The 22,673-nt window shown below is 34.7% G+C and overlaps 1 protein-coding gene across 1 annotated transcript in view; it reads left to right on the forward strand.

Annotated features, from left to right (window-relative positions):
- Window positions 1-22,673, forward strand: part of pard3ba (par-3 family cell polarity regulator beta a) — a 278,096-nt gene that overhangs the window by 158,861 nt on the left and 96,562 nt on the right. Inside the window, 3 exon segments of the mRNA XM_056453859.1 lie at window positions 9,895-10,024; window positions 14,447-14,576; window positions 16,040-16,152. Coding sequence (XP_056309834.1) covers window positions 9,895-10,024; window positions 14,447-14,576; window positions 16,040-16,152 — 373 coding nt within the window.

Consider the following 22,673-nt stretch of genomic DNA (forward strand, 5'->3'; position numbering starts at 1 on the left):
ATGGATGAATGGAAGGAAGATAGGAATGAAGGATGGATGGATGGATGAATTAATGGATAGAAGGAAGGATTGATGGATGGAATGATAAAATGAAGAAAGGAATGAATGATGGAAGAAAATATGGATGGATGGAAGGAAAGAAGAAAGAAAAAAAGGAAGGAAAGATGGATGGATGTATGAAATTATTAAATAAATTAATGATGGATGGATGAATGGAAGGAATGAAGAAAGACAGAACGATCGAAGGAAAGATGGATGAATTAATGGATGGATGGTTGGAATGATAGAATGATTGAATAATGGAAGTAAGGATGGATGAATGGAACGAATAAAGGAAGGAAGGAAGGAAGACACGTAGACAGGATGCCACTTGGTATATTAGTGTATAGGGTCACATTAAGACACAATCATATACTAATTCATGCCTATTTTTTCCAGCCAAGAGATGATAGCAGAATCTATTTTTAATTATTATTATTCTCATGAAGCATCGATTTTTCTGATGATAACATTTCTGAATATAGTTTGATTTGAGTCTTTGTATCTGAGGTTAAACTCACTGGGACGGTTCATCAATTCCGACAGCTCGTCATCAGTATCCAATGAAATGAAGACGAGCAGTTATTGACTCCGCCTTCAGCAGTCAGACTTTGGGTGGGTGAACATTATTAGGGAACATTAGTTTATCCTCAACCCAATCTAGTGGTGGAATGATGGTGATCTGTGCGGGCGGTAATGGCGCTCAATAGAAGGTGATATGTTGCTGAGATGCATTCTTCATTAATCACATGCAGACGCTGATCAATATGCCATTAATCACCCAGACAGAGTTGAGTGATAAGAGAATGAGTGGGAGTTTAGTGAATCAAAAGTGTTTGTGGGCTGAAGTTAATGGGTTGGTTCCTTTTTTTTTAATATTGAAAATATTAGATTAGTACTAGAAGAACAAAATAATAATATATAGACACCATAGTATTCGTTAAAGCACAATAGAGTTTGTCTGTAAATAATAAATATATGATTTTTTTTCTATGGTATGTATTTAAATATTTAAAAGCACTGATTATTTTTATACATGATGCTATCATATTTTACTAAACCAGATTTACCATTCCAGCCTTCACTTTCTTTTTTTTTTTTGTGACTTAAACCTTATTGTGTTTTTAATAAACATGGTTATCAACAATGGTAATAGCAGACTTCCTCAACCTTGACTTGGCTCAATCTGTATAGCATGGTTGATAACAATATGAAACAGAAATAAAAAAAAATATAAATTATATATGTACACCAACAAACATACATATATGAATATATAAACAAATATGGATACAGAAACCTGTAAATAAATATGAAAGAAAAAAACTATATATATAATATCAGAGAAGTACCAAAATAGAAAAAAAAGTGTCTACTAAAAATATTGCAAAACAGATCAAACAGAAAGAAAAGATAGTTTGTTGTCAGCCTTCACTTTCTTAATTAAAGATAGATTAATCATTGCTATCATTGTTTGGTGCAGCTCTTTTAGTGTAATTGCTGGAAAGAAGAAAAGAAAAGAGGAATGAGTGAATGAATGATGGAAATAAAGGAAAGAAGAAAGGGAAGGAAACAATGAATGGATAGAAGGAGGGAAGGAATGAAGGAAACAATGAAGGAATAAAGGGATGGAAACAAGGAAGGAAGGGAGAAAGGGAAGGAAACAATGAATGAATGATGGAGGGAAGAAAGAAAGAAATAAAGAAAGGAGGAAGGTTGGAAATAGAGGTAAAAATGAAGGAAGGAAGGAATAAAGGAAAAAAGAAAAAAAAATTAAAGAAAGAAAAAGGAAAGAAAAGAAAGCATAAAGAAAGGAATGAAAAAGGAAGGAAGAAAGTATGAAAGAAAGTAGGAAGAAAGGAAATGGGATGAGGGAAAGAAGGAAAGTAAGAAGGAGGAGTGGAAATAATTAAAGCAGGAATAAAGGAAGGAATGAAAATGAATTAAGAAAAGAATAAAAGCAGGAAGGAAGGAATGAAGGAATTAAATAAATAATCAAAGAAGGAAGGAAAGAGGTGAAAGAAAGAAGGAAAAGGGGAGAGAGGAAGGAATAAAAGAAGGATGGACTAAATGAAAGATGTCAGGAAGGAAAGATTGAATGAAGGAAGGAAAGAATGAAAGAATGAAGGCAAAATTTAGTTAATGAAGAAAGAATAGAATGATTGAATAGAGGATGGAAGGAAAAATTAAAGAAGGAAAAAGGAGGAAAGAAAAGAAAGCATAAAGGATAGAATGAAGGAATAAAAAAAGAAGAAAAGAAAGAAAGAGATAGAAAGAGAAAGAAAGAAAGAAATGTGTAAACTAATTAAGGAAAGAAGGAAGGTGAGAAGGAGGGGTGGAAAGAATTAAAGCAGGAATAAAGGAAGGAATGAAAAGGAAATAAGAAAAGAATAAAAGCAGGAAGGAAGGAGTGAAGGAATTGAAGAAATAATGAAAGAAGGAAGGAAAGAGGCAAAAAGAAGGAAAATGGGAGGAAGGAAAGAATGAACGAAGGATAACATGAAAGAAGGAGGGAAAGAATGAAGGAAAGAATGAAATAAGGAAGGCAAAAATGAATGAATGAAGAAATGAAAGAATGAATGGAGCAAGGTAAGAAAGAATAAATGAAGGAAGGAAAGAATGAATAGAGCAAGGAAAGAAAGAATGAATGAATGAATGAAGGAAGGAAAGAATGAATTAATGAATGAATGAACGAATGAATGAACAAATGGAGCAAAGAAGGAAGGAAGGAAGGAATGAATGAATGAAGGAAGAAAGGAATAAAGGAAAGAAAAAGAAAAAAGAAGGAAGGAAAGAATGTAGGAAAGAATGAAGAAAGGAGGAATGAAAGAGAGAAATAAGGAGGGATGGAAAGAATTAAAGCAGGAAGGAAAAGGAAGGAAGAAGTGAGGGAAAGAAAACAATGAAAGGAATGAGGCAAAGAATGAAAGCAGAGGAAATATAGAAAAAAGAAGAAACAATCAAGAAAGGAAAGAAGAAAATAAAGAAGGAAAGAATGAAACAAGGAAGACAAAATAATGAATGAAGGAAGAAAGGAAATAAGGAAAGGAAGAAAGGAAAAAATAAGGATGGAAGGATAGGAAAAAAGCAATAATGAAAGAAGGAAGGCAAAAAATAATGGAGTGAAGGAGAAAAGAAAGAAAATAAGGAAGAAAGGAGGAAGGGAAGAAAGCAATAATGAAAGAAGCAAAGCAAAAAATAATGGAGGAAAGGAAGGAAATAAAGAGAAAGAAAGAAAGAAAGAAAGAAAGAAAGAAAGAGAATGAATAAAAGAATTAGGGTAAAAATATTGGAGTGAACGAGGATAGAAAGGAAATAAGGAAGAAAGGAGGAGGCGAAGCCAAAAATAATGAATGAAGGAAGGAGGAAAGGAAGAAAGAAAGAAAGAAAGAAATAAGGAAGGAAAAGAAAGAGAGGCAAAGAATGAAGGGAAGAAAGGAAAGAATGAATAGATGAAGAAAGGAAGTGAGGAAATGAAGAACAGTACTGAACTATTCTTCATGCAATTGCTTTGATGAATGAATGAATGAAGGAATGAAGAAAGAATGAATGAAGGAAGGAAAGAGGCAAAGAGTAAAGGTAAGGAAGGAAGGAAGAAAAGAAAGGAAGAACAGCACTGAACTATTCTTCATGCACTTGCTTTAAACTTCAAGTTAGCATCTCTTTAACAGATATCCCCAATGAAGAGATGCAGTAGTGGTCTGACGAGAGAAATCCGGCAGTGACAGATTCGTCAAATCTTAAATAATAGAAAAAATTCTCTCTATCGTTTTATCTTCAGAGTACAGTGATGTCATGTGAAACCACCATCTTTGTTCCTCCTTCCTCTGTGCTGTTCTCCTTCCTGTTTCCTCTCCGCCCAGACTGATGTCTAATCCCGTTACCTCGCTGGATCTCCTCTAGTTAAGCAGATTACACTGTGGGTTCCCTGAATAAAAGGCAAATTTTGTATTTTAATGAAAGGCTGCCCGGGGCTACCCTGAGGGGCCCTGACCTCAGCTCACCCTCTCTGTCTTTGTGTGTGTGAGAGAATGGGTATAGACGCAGCGGCTTTAGCCTCTTGTTCCACATGCTGTTTTGTTGCTTCTTTGTCTTTAATTGTAGACTCAAGCTCCCTTGTGATTGTCCTCTGATTAAGACGTGCAGCTTTGAAGATGTCAGAGAGGGTCTGAAATCTGGGTGTGATATTTTAATGATTGTTACATACATGTTAACTGATGCAAGGAGAAATCAGACCCTGCGTCACATCTAATGTGTTGTTATTTAAGGTTATTCATTTGTACATGAGTTTTAAAAGCGTTTGGGAATTCGTCTTGCAGGATTCTGTATTTTTTTTATTTCATGATTTCAGATAGATTTGCATTCGAAGGTATTTTCAAACTCGTTTTCACGGAGAGTTAAAAGGCTTTGATCTCACTAGGAAACGTAACTATTATACGTTGTGTCAGAAAAGTTCATACAAATTTATACAACTTATTTTGTATGAAAACAAATGTCCGTATATGGTGTGTTGAGTTGTTGATACGATAATTACATTGTTGTGTTATGTTGATGAAGTGTTATGTTACTTTGTTGCGTTATGTTAATACGATGCGTTAATGCGTTATGTTGTGTTTTGTTGATATGATGCATTGCGTTGTTGTATAATGATGATGCATTATGTTATTGTGTGTTGCGTTATGTAGATACAATACGTTACTTTGTTTGCGTTATCTTAATACGATACATTATGTTGCATTATGTTGATACAATACATTGTTACGTTATGTTAAGTTACGTTACATTGTCACCTTATGGTTTGGTTATGTTACATGGCAATTTCATGTTGTGTTATGTTGAGACAATATGTTATGTTGTGTTATGTTGATACGTTACGTTGCTTTGCATTATGAAAAGTAGTTAATTTGTACAACTTATTTTGTATAAAAGTAAATGTCCTTATGTGTTGTTGCTGTTGATACGATACATTGTTGCGTTATGTTGATGAAGTGTTACGTTACTTTGTTACTTTGTTGCGTTATGTTAATACGATAGGTTATGTTGTTATGTTGATATGATGATACGTTGTGTTGCATTATGTTGATGCATTACGTTATGTTGTTGAGTTATGTTGATACAATACATTACTTTGTTGTGTTATCTTAATACAATAAGATCTTAATACGATACAATTATGTTACGTTATGTTACATTGTTACGTTATGTTAAGTTACTCTACATTGTTACCTTATGTTGTGTTACGTTATGTTACGTTTAGTTATGTTACATAGCATTATGTTGCGTTATGTTAATATAATACGTTATGTTGCATTATGTTGATACAATACCTTATGTTATGTTGCGTTATGTTGCTACTTTGCGTTATGTTGCTTTGCATTCTGAAAAGTGGCTGACTCTTACAAATTCCTGCAAACTTATTTTGTATGAAAACAAATGTCCTTATATATGTTGTGTTGAGTTGTTGATACAATTACATTGTTGGGTTATGTTGATACAATATGCTACAATGTTGCACGGTTGATACATTATGTGATGTTAAGTTGATATAATAAGTTACATTACATTGTTGATTTATGTTGATAAAATATTGTTGCGTTATGTTAATACGATACGTTATGTTCTGTTAAGTTGATATGATACATTGCGTTATGTTATGTTGCATTATGTTCATGCGTTGCATTGTTAAAATGATATGGTACTTTTTTGCTTTATGTTAATACGATATGTTATGTTGCATTATGTTGATGCGTTACGTTGTGTTAATATGATATGGTACTTTGTTTTGTTATGTTAATACGATATGTTATGTTGCATTAGGTTGATACGATACATTGTTACTTTGTTAGGTTATGTTACATTGCGTTGTTGCATGATGTTGATACTATGTTCTGTTATGTTGCATTGTTCATACGATACATTGTTACATTGTTGCGTTATGTTGCGCTATATTAATATGATACGTTATGTTATGTTGCGTTATGTTAATACGATACGGTATGCTATGTTGCATTAGGTTGATACGATACATTGTTACTTTAAGTTACTTTGCATTATGTTTCGTGATGTTGATGCTATGTTATGTTGCATTATCTTGATACGATACATTGTTACGTCATGTTACGTTGCGTTGTTATGTTGCGTTATGTTAATATGATACGTTATGTTATGTTGATACAGTACATAATGTTATGCTGCATTATGTTGATACGATACATTGTTATGTTAGGTTATGTTACATTGCGTTGTTATGTTACGTTATGTTGAAACAATACGTTATGTTATGTTGCATTGTTGATACAATGATTTGTTACATTGTTATGTTACGTTGCATTGGTATGTTACGTTACGTTAATACAATATGTTATGTTGCGTTATGTTGATACGAGACATTATGTTGCTTTGCGCTATGAAAAGTGTCTCAATTATACAACTTATTTTGGACGAAACATACAAATAACAATAAACCCAACTCCTCATTTGAAGACTAGCAAATCATACTGAAATTTAACAATGAGATCGTACAAATTAATACGAATTACCCTCTAAGTCAAAAAGTTACACATTTTTGTGAAATAGTGTTGGTTTAAGTCAGTTTTTGAAGTGCAGCATTGTAGAATAGTTAACTTGCTATTAAGGATGGATCAGTTGTTAGGCCCTATGATGTGTTTGTGTATTTGTACTCGTACTCATTAAAATGCTAAATCAAAAACCAATACCACATAGCATTTGTGTAGACAAAAGAACAGGACAGAATGAATTAGGGGTGTAACGATGCACTCAAGTCATGATTCAGTAATGATATTTCGATACTGATCTCTTTATTTATTTATATTCAAATACATAAAATATAACGTAAAAGAAATTGAATTACAATAAAAAATAATATATAAAATACCAATTTTTTCTAGAATTAATTATACTATTGTTAATATAATTATTATATAATTACTGTAGAAACATGGATTATTATCAATATTATAAATTTATGTAGCACATTTCTATGTGGTTGCTAAGGCATTTTTGCTATATCTGCTGAGGTATGTGGTTGCTACTAATAACAATTGGTTTATATGTGGTCGCAGGGTGTTTATTTATTTATTTATTTATTTATTTATTTATTTATTTTTATTATTATTTATTTTTATTTATTATTATTATTATTTAAAAAAATATTTATTTATTTATTTATTATTATTTATTATTTTAATTTTTAAATTTATTTATTATTATTATTATTAATATTATTATTATTATTATTATTATTATTATTATTATTATTATTATTATTATTATTATTATTGTTGTTGTTGTTATTGTTATTATTGGTAATTGCATTTTATTAGCTTACAGGCAAATTCCCTACAAGCCACTAGGTTTGAGATGTCATTAATGTTTGTTATTATACCATTTATCAATGTAACTTGTGCTCACAGGTTTGTTCAGATCAGTGTGCACAATACCAGTAGTGATCCGTGTCTTAACAAGCCCCTCTAATAAGGACGGTGCAGCAGTTGAAGTCCGGGAGATGAACGCGTAAATCAATAATATCGACAGTTTAAATTGACTCTTCGTTTTTTCACTTTCCTTCCGTCTGGATTCTAGCAGCCGCTGTCCCGTCATTCTTCAAATATCTTTTGATATTTTCCTGCCAGCTTTTTCATCTAACACGCTAACCATTGTCAACGCAATGATCACAGTGAGAGACCGAAGAAAAAAAAAATAGTGTGGTTTCGTCTCAGCGAAGGGGGTTTTGGAGTCATTTTTCATGAGGAACATAATCTCTGAGGAGAAATAGAGCCTGAGAATCAGTCTTTTAGTCCATTGATGATTCCTGTGCATCTGGAAAGACAGCGAGCAGGAGGCAGATGACAAGAATGACGTTTCCGCATGTAAAGAGCCATCATCCGTGCTAATGACTGTCCTCCAACTGAGGCTTAACGTCGCAACAAAAGAACAGGGCTTTCATCTGTTTTTTTCCCCCGTTGGTGGAATGGTACATTGTGAATGCATTTAAGCACACTTTGATATGGTGATATCCTAATACCTTTCATGTCCATCCAGTCAGTCTGAGCTTTTTTTTTTTTTGCAGTGTGTAGCATGTGTTTTGTATGACAGTATAAAGTCTGTGGTGTTCCTCCTTTGGGTTATTCACCTAGTCGCTGACAGCTGTAGCTCCTTTGTCATCTGTGAAGAATCCATCAGGACGCTTCATTCAGTGGCCTCATGTCTTCATATTGACACGTTTTCCTGAATGTGTCTCAACTAGTAGTGTCTGACGGGATTGCCTTTGGGCTCATGAATATTTCTAAATGTGTCATATATATTTTATCCTTTTTTTTTCATTTTATATTTGGTTTCAGCATATTATTTTCCTTGTGTTTTTTTTTCTGATGAGGGAGCTACACACATACTTGTTTTGGTGGTTTATGAGCATAATACGTTGGTGTAATGTTTTTCATGCTGTAAAATAGCTTATTATATTGCTTTACCCTAACTCTAAACACAACCCTCACAGAAAGCGTGGTGTAGTTTGAATGTCAAAAGACACTATTAGGATTGATTTTTAAGCATTTTGAATTGTAAGTGCACAGGACATGTTCTTATAAACTACCTTAAGGTCGTAAAACCTAGATCATACCCATGCCGTTATACAAATGTCCTTATATGTGTTGTGTTGAGTTTTCCAGTTGAGTTGTCGATATGATACACGCCATACATTACGCTATTTTGCGTTATGTTGATACAATACGTTCCATTATGTTGCGTTATGTTGATACGATACATTATGTTGCGCTATGTTGATACAATACATTATGTTATGTTATGTTGCGTTATGTAATGTTGCATTGTGATGTTTCGTTATGTTATCTTGCGTTATGTTTATATGATACGTTGTTGCGTTATGTTGATGCAATACATTGTTGCGTTATGTTTATGCGATACATTGTTATGTTGCGTTATGTTTATGCGATAAATTATGTTGATATACGCTATGATATGTTATTTTGCGTTATGTTGATGTAATACATTGTTGCGTTATGTTTATGCGAGACATTGTTATGTTGCGTTATGTTGATGCGATAAATTATGTTGATATACGCTATGATATGTTATTTTGCGTTATGTTGATGTAATACATTGTTGCGTTATGTTTATGCGAGACATTGTTATGTTGCGTTATGTTGATGCGATAAATTATGTTGATATACGTTATGATATGTTATTTTGCTTTATGTTGCAATACATTGTTGCGTTATGTTTATGCAATACATTGTTATGTTGCGTTATGTTGATGCGATAAATTATGTTGATATACGTTAATGATATGTTATTTTGCGTTATGTTGATGCGATACATTGTTGCATTATGTTTATGCGATACATTATGTTGCGTTATGTTGATACAATACGTTGTGTTATGTTGCGTTATGTTGATACGATACTTTACCTTATGTTATGTTTGCTTTGTGTTGCGTCATTACATTAAGTAAACCACCAAAACTAGTACACACAAAATGTTTGTCACAAGCTTGACATATCATATTTGAATACACTTGAGTCCAATTTCAAGTAAGGCATGCAGGTGTAGAAAAAAGTTGAGAGTAAGTAAATCATGAAATAATTCAACTGTTTGTGTAAATTTATTATCACTGTATTTTTTTTTTATCCTGCATGTAAAATTTTCCAATTGTTGAATCGGAGACTGCTTGACCCATTTAACCAAAGTCGATCTACATGCTTTAAAAATGTTGTTCCTAAAACATTTTGTCCCATCATCACCGTCTTTATTGTGTGGCCTTGAGTTATTGTTAATGATCTAAATAATAATTCTCTACAAATGTTCACTCTCTTCAAGGAAAATCATGAAGTCACTCAAAGTACCAACAGAAACGAGTCTCCTGTTCTTCGTCGTCATCATCACCATCAGAACAGCAACAACACCAACAGTTCTGTACCACAATCCACAGTGAATGAGTCTGCTCCTGGTAAGTACACAAGTGCAGTGCTTAAATTAATTGAGGTCAGTACTTACACACAAATATGAAAATGCTGTTAATTTACTGATCCTCAGGCATTCCAAGGTGTACAGTAGGTCTCTCTCTCTTTCTCTCACTCTCTCTTTCTCTCTCTCTCTCTCTCTCTCTCTCTCTTTCTCTCTCTCTTTCTCTCTCTCTCTCTCTCTCTCTCTCTCTCTCTTTAGTAGGACATTGAATATTTTGGCTGCCCTTGATGATTCCCCAAATTGAAGTCAGTGGCTACTGGGACTTTGAGAGTCAAGAATACAGGCACAACCAATTAAATTTTGGTTTAATAAATGCCCCATCTCAATATTCTGTTTCCTTTGTAAGTACATCAGCATTCTGAAAAGTCTTTCGCAACTTCCAGACTTCAATATTTCTTGCCCAGCTCTGGCCCTCACAATTAGCTTTTGCTTGGCCCACATGCCACAGTGAATTACCGTACATGACTGGACCAAGTCTGGCTTGCGGACAAGGGCCAATCAATCATATCTGGGCCAAGTCTGAGCCAAGTTAATAACCCATAACTGAGCCTGAACTGTGTGTTACCACTGCAATGAAATTGATAAACCCATGAATCGGGTGTGCTTTTTCTTGAAGCGACCTGATTGGTAGAATTTTTTTTTCTGTATTTGAAAATAATTAATAATGTGGGTCAAGATAGGCCAAACTTACAGGGCCCACATATCAATTATTAACATCTGGGCAAAATACTACACTTTATATCTGGCCCAAGTATTCTGTGCTGCCTTAAAGATGGTGCTACCTCTGCCAAACCAGGGCCATGTTTGGCCCACATGATGTATGCCAGTGCCGGATGAATGCATGCTGTGCCAGTTTTTAGCCAAATTTGGGCCATAATTCTTTGCTACCTGTGTTTCCCAAGCCTGTTCCTGGAGGCACACCAACAGTACATATTTTAGATGTCTCCCTTATCTGACTCATTAACCTCAGGTTTTGGCATACCTGTCAAAATTGGGATGTGAAAATAAGGGATATGCTCACCATAATAAAGGATTCCCCCGACCACCCCCTTTAAAAAATCCCCAAATTACTAAATATGTTCTTCTGGAGCTGTTTAATTATAAATAAACAGTTAAATGGTCAGTAATATGTTTTATTATTATCATCTACAAAAGAAAAAAAGTATACATTAGCAGCAAATACATTAGCAAACAGTTCAGCTTATTAAAATTAATAGCTATTATAATGAAATAGAATCAAGCTATCAAACCTCATTAGCCGTTTCTTCACTGTATAACTTACACATTCTGATTAAAGAGCAACAAATGGATCTCTTATTTTTTTTTAGATATTTTTGTTTGATCAACAGAGGTGTCACTTAAAAAACGCACACATCTAACATTATAATAAACGCATTAGATTGCTTTCCTAACTTTTTATGCTTTTTTGGGACGAAAATAGTTGTGTTTGAAAAAAACCCCCCACCAAGATCGACATCTTTAGATGTTGTTATTATTATTTATTAGGTGTATATGTCTGTTCAAACACGCACCCAAAACCCGGACTTTCGGTCTTCTTCAAATCATGTGTACAGAAACAGCGTCTATTTATCAGTATGGAGGGTGTCAGCTGAAAGTCATGCACCGCTATATGACTGTTTTGAGGTTTGCATATGAAGGGCAGACGGCACCAGTAATAAAAAAAAGGGAATCCTGTCGTTTTTATATTTATTTCAAAGTGTTTTCATGCCTAAACAAAGCGAAAGCACAGAACAGATTCACATTTAAGAGCTAAGGGTGGCCCCTGGTGGTTTGGCGGTATGGGTTGCGTATAGGGAGGATCGGCTCTTTAATGTTTATTTACCACCCTTCAGAGAAAGACTAAAATACGGGAAAATACTTTTTCGGGATGATAGCGGGATAGAACTGCAAATACGGGAGAATCCCGGGAAAAACGGGAGGGTTGACAGGGATGGGTTTTGGAGTCTCTTATTATTATTTTCTGATGAGTTGATTCAGGTGTGTTTGATTAGGGAGAGGTTGAACATGTGTGCTGGGAGTGTGCCTTCAGGAACAGGCTTGGGAAACTCTGCATACGACCAATTCTCTTTGCTCCTGATGATACAGTTAGGTCTTGGGAAGTGAAATGATCAATCTGTTCAGGAAACAAACATTCATTTTTGACTCTCAAAGGGTTTGTTGTTCATTTACTGAACATTTTAAGAACCAACAAGGACCACGGTTTCAGCTTAAAGTCTTCTTTAAAGATCTGCTGAGTCGTCTCCAGTACATTCTGTCTGGCAATACATTTTTTTTTCTTGATGAACTGTCCCGTAACTGTTACTTTACTGTTTATATTACGCTGTAATATCCAATAGCATCATTTATTTTTTCCATTTCATCAGCGGTCACCAATCACATTCTGTGTGAATGAACTCATATTTGTTGACTGCATTTTTAAATGCACACCAAATGATACAAAGTAATTGCTTTTATAAAATGTTAAGTGCTTTCATCAGGATTCTCTCTCGGTTAAGAAACAAATGAAATTGATCGGCGCTCAACAAAAGAAAGCATGCGTTCATCATCAACACCACATGAAGAGAGCTTTGCTCCCCTATAAGAGGACAAAATGAGTTCATTTTCTCCGCCGCCTCATTTTCCATGCCAGCGTAGCTTTCCATTAGCTTTTTCGACTTCTACAAGTTGGAAATCTGCCCATCTCATCAATAGGGATGAAAAAGCCAATGACGATATTTTTGCTACATTCCCTTCCGCTTTTATGCAACGCGGCCTGACCTTGAAATCATTAAGCTGATGAAATGGATTCTAAGTGGGCCTTATTAGCATATCCGCAATTGTGCCGAGCGCTTGAGAACGGATAACAAACTGTTTTAAATTCACACTATTCTTTCCTCACGCTCTCCAGAGAGCTGCCGTGCCAAACACAAAAGGCTTTTTCCGTGTTTTTTGGGAAACCATTGTTTACTGATTAGCGTCTCTTGTCCGTCAAAACATGGGACTGTACTTTCAGTCGCACAAAGAGGGATGTGATATTCAAACAAATCTCATTTTAAATTCAGATTACCTTCCACACTCGCTTCTCTTAGATTTGGTCAAATCTGAACTCGGTGCACAAATGTCATTTTGTAGAGTTGTAACAAGATATACTTTTTAATCACGTGTTTTTTGCCAGTGAGAGCATTAATATTTCATGCAACGGAGTCACTCTAGATTTGCTTTACAATAAATGGTGGAGGAAACAGGCACAGTAGTGCAGAAAATGGAATAGTAATGGAGATATTTCAGAACAGTGCTGCTGACGGTGATCAGAAGCTGGTGTGGTTATCAAGAAGCTCTCCTACACCGTTTGTGTGTGCGTTTCTCACATGGTAGATGATTCAACCTAAGTGAATTTGGTCAAGTGTGTCTTATTCATCATAATGGAGAATTTTCAGTTTGAAATAGCTCATCTTATAAAAACCTGTTTGAATTTCTTCTTTTTTTTTGCAGTGGAAGGCAAAAGGTCAGGATGTCTTTATCAATACCCAAAGGTCCATTAGTTTACCATTCAGCAGTTTCACTTTATTTAATTCATCAGGATTCGCCACAGCGGAATGAACCGCCGCAGTCTATCACTAAAATGAATTCCATAGACATCAACACACTGTATACGCAATAAAATCTGTGAAATAAAATATAAATTAAAAGTAAATAAAAAAAACACCCTCAAGGAAAGTCATGATGAAAACCTACACACACTCCCAAACAAAGTGCCGACACTAGCAGAGGATGATGTCTCTCTCATCTATTACTATTTTTATTTGGTAACTTAATCACTGCAGGTTTGAGACTTCCGGTCTCATCATAATCATAAATATTTTGCTCATAATTGTGATTACTTAAAACAATATACACTGTAAAAAATAAATGCTTAAAATTTATGGTAAAAAAAACGGCAGCTGTGGTTGCCAGTATTTTACCGTTAAAAATACAATACAAACTGTAAAAGTAATTCCTCATTTTAAAAGAACCAAAACAAAGACAAACATTCCAACACAATGGATATTTTCAAAGCAGAATATTTGACTTCAGCTGTGTTTTTTTAGATAAACAAGATTTTTCACTTGGCATGTTTCTTAAATATCTGCAAACATATTATTGTATTTTTATACTTTAGAAGACTCAAAAACTTACATACAGCACCTTTAACAATTGACCTACTAGGCTAGATTGAGATTCCCCAATAATCTTATAGGCCCACTTACATATTTGGTTCAAGGAATTTTAGTTCTTCAAAATTTATGACTAATTGACTTGTCCATTTCTCTGTTCTATGCAATAGAGAAGAACTGGAGGTCTAAATATGACAGATGACTGAAAAACACCTCTATTAATGTTACCAAAAACATTTATTTCCACACAGCTCCATACAGACCTCATGGTGGACGTCCGGAGCTGCTGGAGGTGGATTATGGGGAAGATGATTTCCCTCCTCCACCTTCTGATCTGGACCTACTGGAAACAAACCCTCCTTACAAACACCAGCCAAATCGGTTCGTTCTACAGCTCAAAGAGATAATAATCATAGATCAGAGGTTTTCTTTGAGAGTGTACTGTTTGAGATCAGATAATGGAGTGTTTTTCATCGTCATATGCTCTTTCATAGACTTAAAAACAATCAAACCATGCAGAATAATTATTTATGCCTTAATCTGTTTGTACCATCAAATGTTTATTCAAATACCCAGTTTTGTTCATTTAAATGTACTGCAGATATCCACACACACAGAGACTTGTTCCTATATCCTGGCGGGGACTCTTATAGATGTGATGTTGTTTCTACTTTATAAACTGTATAATCTATCCCCCTACCCCAACCCTAGAACTAAACCCAACTGCAATTTTACATTTTCAAAGTACTTCATTTTATCTGATTTACACTCACCGGCCACTTTATTAGGTACACCTTACTGATACCGGGTTGGACCCACTTTTGCCTGAATCCTTTGTGGCAGATTTAACAAGATACTGGAGATATTGCTCAGAGATTTTGGTCCATATTGACATGATAGCATCACGCAGTTGCTGCAGATTTGTCGGCTACACATCCATGATGCGAATTTCTTGTTCCACCACATCCCAAAGGTGCTCTATTGGACTGAGCTCTGGTGACTGTGGAGGCCATTTGAGTACAGTGAACTCATTGTCATGTTCAAGAAACCAGTCTGAGATGATTTGCGCTTTATGACATGTTGCGTTATTCTGCTGCAATTATAAATTTCAAACCAACGCATGGTGCGTTATTCTGCTGATTATAAATTTGCGTTAATGAGCAGTTTGACAGCTGTACCTAATAAAGTGGCCAGTGAGTGTATACGCATGTTTACCAATGGGTACCGGAATTTTGAGTCTATGAGTCCCCATGAGTCTATGTGCATTTAGATTTTGGGATATATAAACAAGCGTGCACACACATGCACACATACACATACAACTTATGTGCTATATGGACAGAAATTAAAATGTGTATACTGAATAATTAAACTGAAATAATTAAACAATAGTTAAATATGTTTTACCCAGTATTTCTGTAGTACTTAGAAAAAGGAAACAAAAAACGAACAAAAAAGTCAAAGTGACTTTAAGACCTTAAGACATTTATAATTCCAATAATTACTGTTATTTGATCGCATTAGAATGGTTTGTGATTATATGACTGGTGTACTAATAATTAAGCCTTGCATCACAGGAATAAATAAAAAAAATTAATGTATTAAAATAACAGCCATTTTAAATAATAATTATAAAAATGTTACCATTTCATTGTGTTTTGAGCAAATAAATGCAACCTTGGTCAATATATTTCAAAAGTTCATTCAAAATCATACAGTATTACTGTCATTTTATGCTTATTATAGTATTTCATCACAGGATTTAAATTATATGTATTTATTCCACCAAAACAAATTTAGCAGAGAATACACAACCATAAATAATAATGATATCTGTCTTTTAGGCCTGATATGGATCCTGTTTCTCAAGTCAGCCACCCCACCAACCAGCAATACCCTCTACGACAGAAAGTCCCAGAATACACCACCAACAAGACGTCCAAGAGCATGGATTTAGGTATGAGACGCACATCATAACATCATCTGACATAGATGTTAATCCAGAAACATGACTTGGGGAAATCAGGTTGGCGACACATACACACACACACCACCACCTGTACCAAAAAACACCCACAAAAGAATCTCCAGATACAATAAAACAACATAATATAGACACGGCTTTATCCAGTACCAGACCAGTACAAATGCATCCATGAAATCAGCAGTCGCCCATCTCGCTGATCTTAGCGCTTGGTTACCTTGACCTGTGTGTGTTTGTATTTGAAAATTTAGTGTGCAATCATTTGTAAAGCTTTGTAAAGGTTAAACTAAAACCTTTTTATTTGCCGATTTTTGGACAGTATTTTTGAGCATAGTAGAAACCGATTGCTTTCGCTCCAAAATAAAGCCACATTTCCCAGTATTAGCCACGGATGACCCTGATAACTTCTCCTCTCTCTTCTCTCCCCACCTTCGGAAACATGAGGGATATTTCAGTGCTGCACAATGGGAAGTTTTCGGCCGTTTCCAATTACATTTCATTAGGGTGGAGTATTGGCTCCAGCGCCACTGCCACTGCGCTAATCTCCTCACCGCTGAAAGCTGATTGGTTTTCATTACACACATCTCATAGTGTCGTGCTTTGCTGCCATCTTTTATCCTCCATCCAGACCTTTTCCCCTCTATTTATTTCTTTATCTTTCTCTCTGGCTTTTCCGTTTTGTTCTTTGAGTTACTCTTTCAATTCTTTTTGTTTCTGTGTAGGCCTTGTGGTTTATACACTCTTCAAGTTGAGATGAATTCTTGTAAATATATAAAAACAATTATGTTGTTACAAAGGCATCAGTATTTGTCAGTCATAAAAAAATATATTTTTTCACTTTGATATGTATTTAAACAGCATAAAATGACAGACTAAATATTTTTTTATTTTATATATAATATTTTATATATTATATTATTTTTAATTTATGTAATTTTATTATTATTTTTTTTGGTTATTTATTAAATGTAGTTTTTATGCTAATTTAACCATATATTTATATAGATAGATAGATAGATAGATAGATAGATAGATAGATAGATAGATAGATAGATAGATAGATAGATAGATAGATAGATAGATAGATAGATAGATAGATAGATAGATAGATAGATAGATAGATAGATAGATAGATAGATAGATAGAGTTGAAGTCAGAATTATTATCCCCCTTTGAAATGTTTTTTTTGCAAATGCTGTTTACCAGAGCAAGGAAATTTTCACAGTATGTCTGATAATATTTTTTCTTCAAGAGAAAGTCTTATTTGTCTTATTTCAGCTAGAATAAAAGCAGTTTAAAAAAATGTAAAGCCATTTTAAGGTCAAAATGATTAGCCCCTTTAAGCTATATATATGTTTTTGATAGTCTACAGAACAAACCATCATTATACAATAACTTGCCTAATTACCCTAACCTGCCTAGTTAACCTAATTAACCTAGTTAAGCCTTTAAATGTTACTTTAGGCTGTATAAAAAATGTCTTGAAAAATATCTAGTCAAATATTATTTACTGTCATCATGGAAAAGATAAAATAAATCATTTATTAGAAATGAGTAATTAAAAGTATAATGTTTAGAAATGTGTTGAAAAACATCTCTCCATTACGCGGAAAATCAGGGAAAAAATAAATGGGGGCTAATAATTCAAGGGGACTAATAATTCCAACTTCAAGTATTTATAATATAGTTATAAAATTTCATTTTATATATTATTATTTATATTTTTAAATATTATTTGTTATATATTTTTATTTTTTTATTTTTGGTTATTTATTTATTTTATATATTGTTATTTAGTTATGTATTAAATAATATTTATGTTAATGTAACTGTACGTACATAATTTTATATATTATTATTTTATTATTTTTATTTATTTATTAGTTTTATGCTAATTTAACATTTTATATATATATATATATTTTTTTCTTTATTTTATGTTATTTAGTTATTTATTAAATATATATTATGCTAAGGTAAAGTAACTGTGTTTGTTTATGTGTGTGTGTATATATATATATATATATATATATAATTTTATATTTTATTATTTTTCTCATTTTTGTTGTTTATTATTTTATGCTAATGTATCATTATATATACATATTATTTTTTTCTTTATATTTTTTCTTTAGTTATTAAATGTTTATGCTAATGTAACTATATATATAATTTTATAAATTATTATTCTTATTTTTTGAGATTTTATGCTAATGTAACTTATATTTATATTGCATCTAAATAAAAACATAATATAATATATTAATACATAATCTATTTACATAAATTGCAATCTAAAACAAAAGGAATAATACTTTATAGGTCTAAATAAACCAAATAGTGTATACGTTTGGAGTCATTGTAAAAGTGAATAGAAGAGTGAAGTGAAGTTTTCAAATGTGAACTTACAAACCTGTATGCAAATCTCATCTGGGGTTTCCATCAGAGATATTGTTTTTGGAGGCTTTTGGGGTAATGGATTTCCAGTCAGGGTCGTGGCTAATGCGACTGAAGGTGGGAGCAATTTCAGACGTTTACTCTAGCATTAACCACTGTTAGAATAATACAGGTCATTTATATCCAAATGCAAAAATAGCCGCTGTATTCATTCATCCTAATTTACAAACATTTCGGCAATATATCCATCCACCCAAGGGTCCACTTTTCTTGTCCTCAAGGCACATAATTTCAGTCTTGCTAGTGTTTACCTCTGTGATATTGCGAAACGTTGAAAGACAAAAGGTTTTCCTCAGTCAAGCGTGATCCCTTGGAGAGGTTTGGCTGGAGTTCTGGAGCCTAGCGTTTGGAGTTTTGGCTCGGCTTGAGTCTCTCGGAGAGAGCTTTACTCTGCCAGTCGCATCATTAGCAGCTGTATGTGTTTTTCTGGGCAGGAGTTCATGCGAAAATGCTCTTAATTTCTCATTTGCTGATTGCTTTCAGGCCATTTACCTTTACTTCTGATGCGAAAGTGCAACACGCTAGCCAAATTGGGTTTTATCAGAACATGTATAACTAGATTTTTTCTTTATTCCGCAGGACATTTTAGTGGAAGACTCAAATTTAATTCACAAGAATTGTGGGCAGTTGCCAGGTCATTGCTGAACTGCTTATACAGACTGAGTGCGAGTGTGTTCGAAGGTTTTGTTAGGGTGTTGCTTAGGCTTCTGGATGGTTGACATTTGTGGTATAGACATTTTTGGCTGCTGCAATGGCATTTGGGATGGTTGCTATGTGTATTCTAGCCATATTTTTGTTTAATAGATTAATTTGTACTTTCTTGAGAAGTTTTTTGTGTGTATTATATGTTGTCATTAAATGAACACCATTAATGACAACACAGGATTAAGGATTGACAGGATAAGAGTGATTTCTGGTGGGTTATGCATGTTGTTAATTTCTTTTTGGAGGTCTATAACTGTTTCTGTAGCATTGGAAGGGGTTATTATTGTGTTTAGGGTTTCTTCTGAACCATTTTTAGATGTTTCTGGGGTTTCCCTGCTAAAAAAACTGCTTAAACCAGTATAGGCTGGTTGGCTGGTTTTAGCTGCTCAACCAAGCTGGTTTTAGAGGGGTTTGGGCCATTCCAGCATGGTCTTAGCTGGTGAGGCTGGGAGATGTCCAGCTAAAACCAGCTTGACCAGCTTAAACCAAGGCACTGTGTGGTTGTTAAAGCATTCTGTTTTGGGTGTTACTAGGATATTCAGGGTTATCTGGTTTCTACTAGAGGGTTCTGGGTGGTTGCTAGTCTATTAATTGTGTTATGGCAATTAAACTGGTTGCTAGGGTATTTCACTTGATTCTAGACCAATCTGGCTGATTGCTATGGTGGTTTGCCTGTCTCCTAGGGTATTCTGATTGTTGTTATGGTTTTCTGGGTGGTTATTATGGTGTTTGGTTGCTAGGGTATTACCTTGTTGCTAGGTCTATTCGACTATTTGCTAGGATATTCAGCTTGTTGCTAGGGAAATGTTCCTGGTTGCTTTGGACTTGTTTGGTTGTTAGGTCATTCTACATGTTAGGCTTTTCTGGTTGCTATGTTAAGCCATTGCCAAAAGGCTATGAACATTCTGTTGCTAGAACATTGTGTTTTACGTGTTACTAGGATATTCAGTGTTACTGCTTGGGTGTTTTATCTGGTTTCTTCTAGAGGGTTCTTTTAACATTGTTGCCAGGACAATCCGACTGGTTGCTAGGGTATTCAGCTTGTTTCTAGGACAGTCTGGTTGGTTGCTGTGGCATTTTGGTTGTCTGCCAGGGTATATCTTATCTGGTTTCTTCTAGAGTGTTCTGGGTGGTTGCTAGCGTATTCATCCTGTTGTTATGCTATGGTATTTCATTTTTTCTAGGCCAATCTGGCTGGTTGCTGTGGTGTTTTGGTTGTCTGCTAGCGTATTCTGATTGTTGTTATGGTTTTCTCTGTGGTTGCTAGGGTATTCAGCTTGTTGCTAAAGCAGTCTATTTGCTAGGATATTCGGCTTGTTTCTAGTGAAATCTGGCTGGTTGCTATGGTGTTTTGTTTGGTTGTTGGGTCATTCTACATGTTGTTATGCTTTTCTGGTTGGGCATGTTAAGGCATTGCTAAAAGGCACTGTGTGGTTGTTAAAGCATTCTGTTTTGGGTGTTACTAGGATTTTCAGGGTTACCGCTAGGGTGTTTAACTGTTTCTTCTAGGCAGTTCTTCATGGTTGCTAGGACAATCTGACTGGTTACTAACATATTCCACTTGTTTCTAGGGCAATCTGGCTGGTTGCTATGGTGTTTCGGTTGTCTGTTAGGGTATTCTGCTTGTTAAGGTTTTGCAATCTGGCTGGTTGCTATGGTGTTTTGGTTGTCTGTTAGGGTATTCTGCTTGTTGTTAAGGTTTTCTGTGTAGTTACTATGGTGTTTGGTTGCTAGAGTATTCAGCTCGTTGCTAGGTCAGTCTGACAATTTGCTAGTAGAGTCAGCTTGTTGCTAAGGAAATGTTTCTGGTTGCTATGCTGTTTTGTTTGGTTCTTAGGTCATTCTACATGTAGTTAGGCTTTTCTGATTGGTTTCTATGGTGTTTTGGCTGGTTGCCATGTTGTGCGGGTGATTGCTTGATCTGGTTATGGTAAATATGAGCAACAGTTATAGCGATGCTTGACTTGGCAAGCTCAGCCAAATATAAATGGTATAAATATGGGTATTTGAGTGTGATGCTCATGGAGGATGTCTTTGCAATCTTCAGTGTGTGATTTTTGGATGTTTTTCTGCATGCGTGAGTGTGACATTGTGTCTGTGCTTTGTTGAGTGTGGATAATCCAAATTTGTCGATGCTTTCAAGCATTCGAAGCCAAAATATTATTTCTTCCGCCTTTTTTATTCTGCTATACTTATTTTTTTCCCCCTCATCAGTCCTGTCTGTGTTCTCTCTCATACGTGTCCATGTGTACACACACGTGTGAACCCACACCGGCTCACACAAACCTCTCATCCAGTGTTATTTCTCTGCTGGGGAAATTGAGCTCATAAAAGATGAAAAGGCTTATTTAAGAGAAATTGCAGTGTAATGAAACCCCATTATTGTATCCCATGGTGCAATGCCTGTGGCAGCAGCTGCTCTTCACTGCTCAATCCTGTTTGTGCGGATTAGTCTCTCTCTCTCTCCCTCTCTCATGCACACTTTCTCATTTTTCAGCGCTCGCACTCAGGCCCACACACACTAATAATTCCCTGTTTTCCTCCACAGGGCACTACTGTAAATGTCTTAGATGTGTCATCATGGCGTACGTAGATATAGACGCTCATATGCTCTGCAAAAAAACCTATTTTACCCACTAACGTTTTGTTTACCAGGGTAAATATTCTAGATGTTTCTGAAACAAGATCCTTGTTTCAATGTCTAAATTGAATTTATCTCATATTTAAGTTATTAAACTACTTATTAAAATTATAGAAACAAATAATTACAGTAATAAATACAGTAATTACACTACATGCTATTATACTTTCAACTGTATTGAGTTGAATGTACTATATTATAATCCTAAGCCTAATTTATTCATTCATTCATTCATTTATTTTCTTTTCGGCTTAGTCGATTTATTAATCAGGGGTCGCCACAGTGGAATGAACCGCCAACTTATCCAGCATATGTTTTACGCAGCGAATGCCCTTCCAGCTGCACCCCATCACTGGGAAACATCCATACACACTCTTTCACACACTTACACTAATTTAGCCAATTTAGCTTACCCAATTCACCTGTACCGCATGTCTTTGGACATTGGAAACCGGAGCACCTGGAGGAAACCCACGCCAACACGGGGAGAACATACAAACTCCACAAAGAAATGCCAACTGACCCAGATGAGGCTCGAACTAGCAATCTTCTAGCTGTGAGGCGATCGTGCTACCCACTGTGCCACCGTGATGCCCTATTTTAATCATAAACAAGACAAAAACGCAAATATGACGCTAATGTGGAAGTGTTATCTTATTTCATTTTTTAAAGATGAAGATAGGCTTACGAT

Source organism: Danio aesculapii, chromosome 1 (genome assembly GCF_903798145.1).
Source record: "Danio aesculapii chromosome 1, fDanAes4.1, whole genome shotgun sequence".
Classification (NCBI taxonomy): Eukaryota; Metazoa; Chordata; class Actinopteri; order Cypriniformes; family Danionidae; genus Danio; species Danio aesculapii.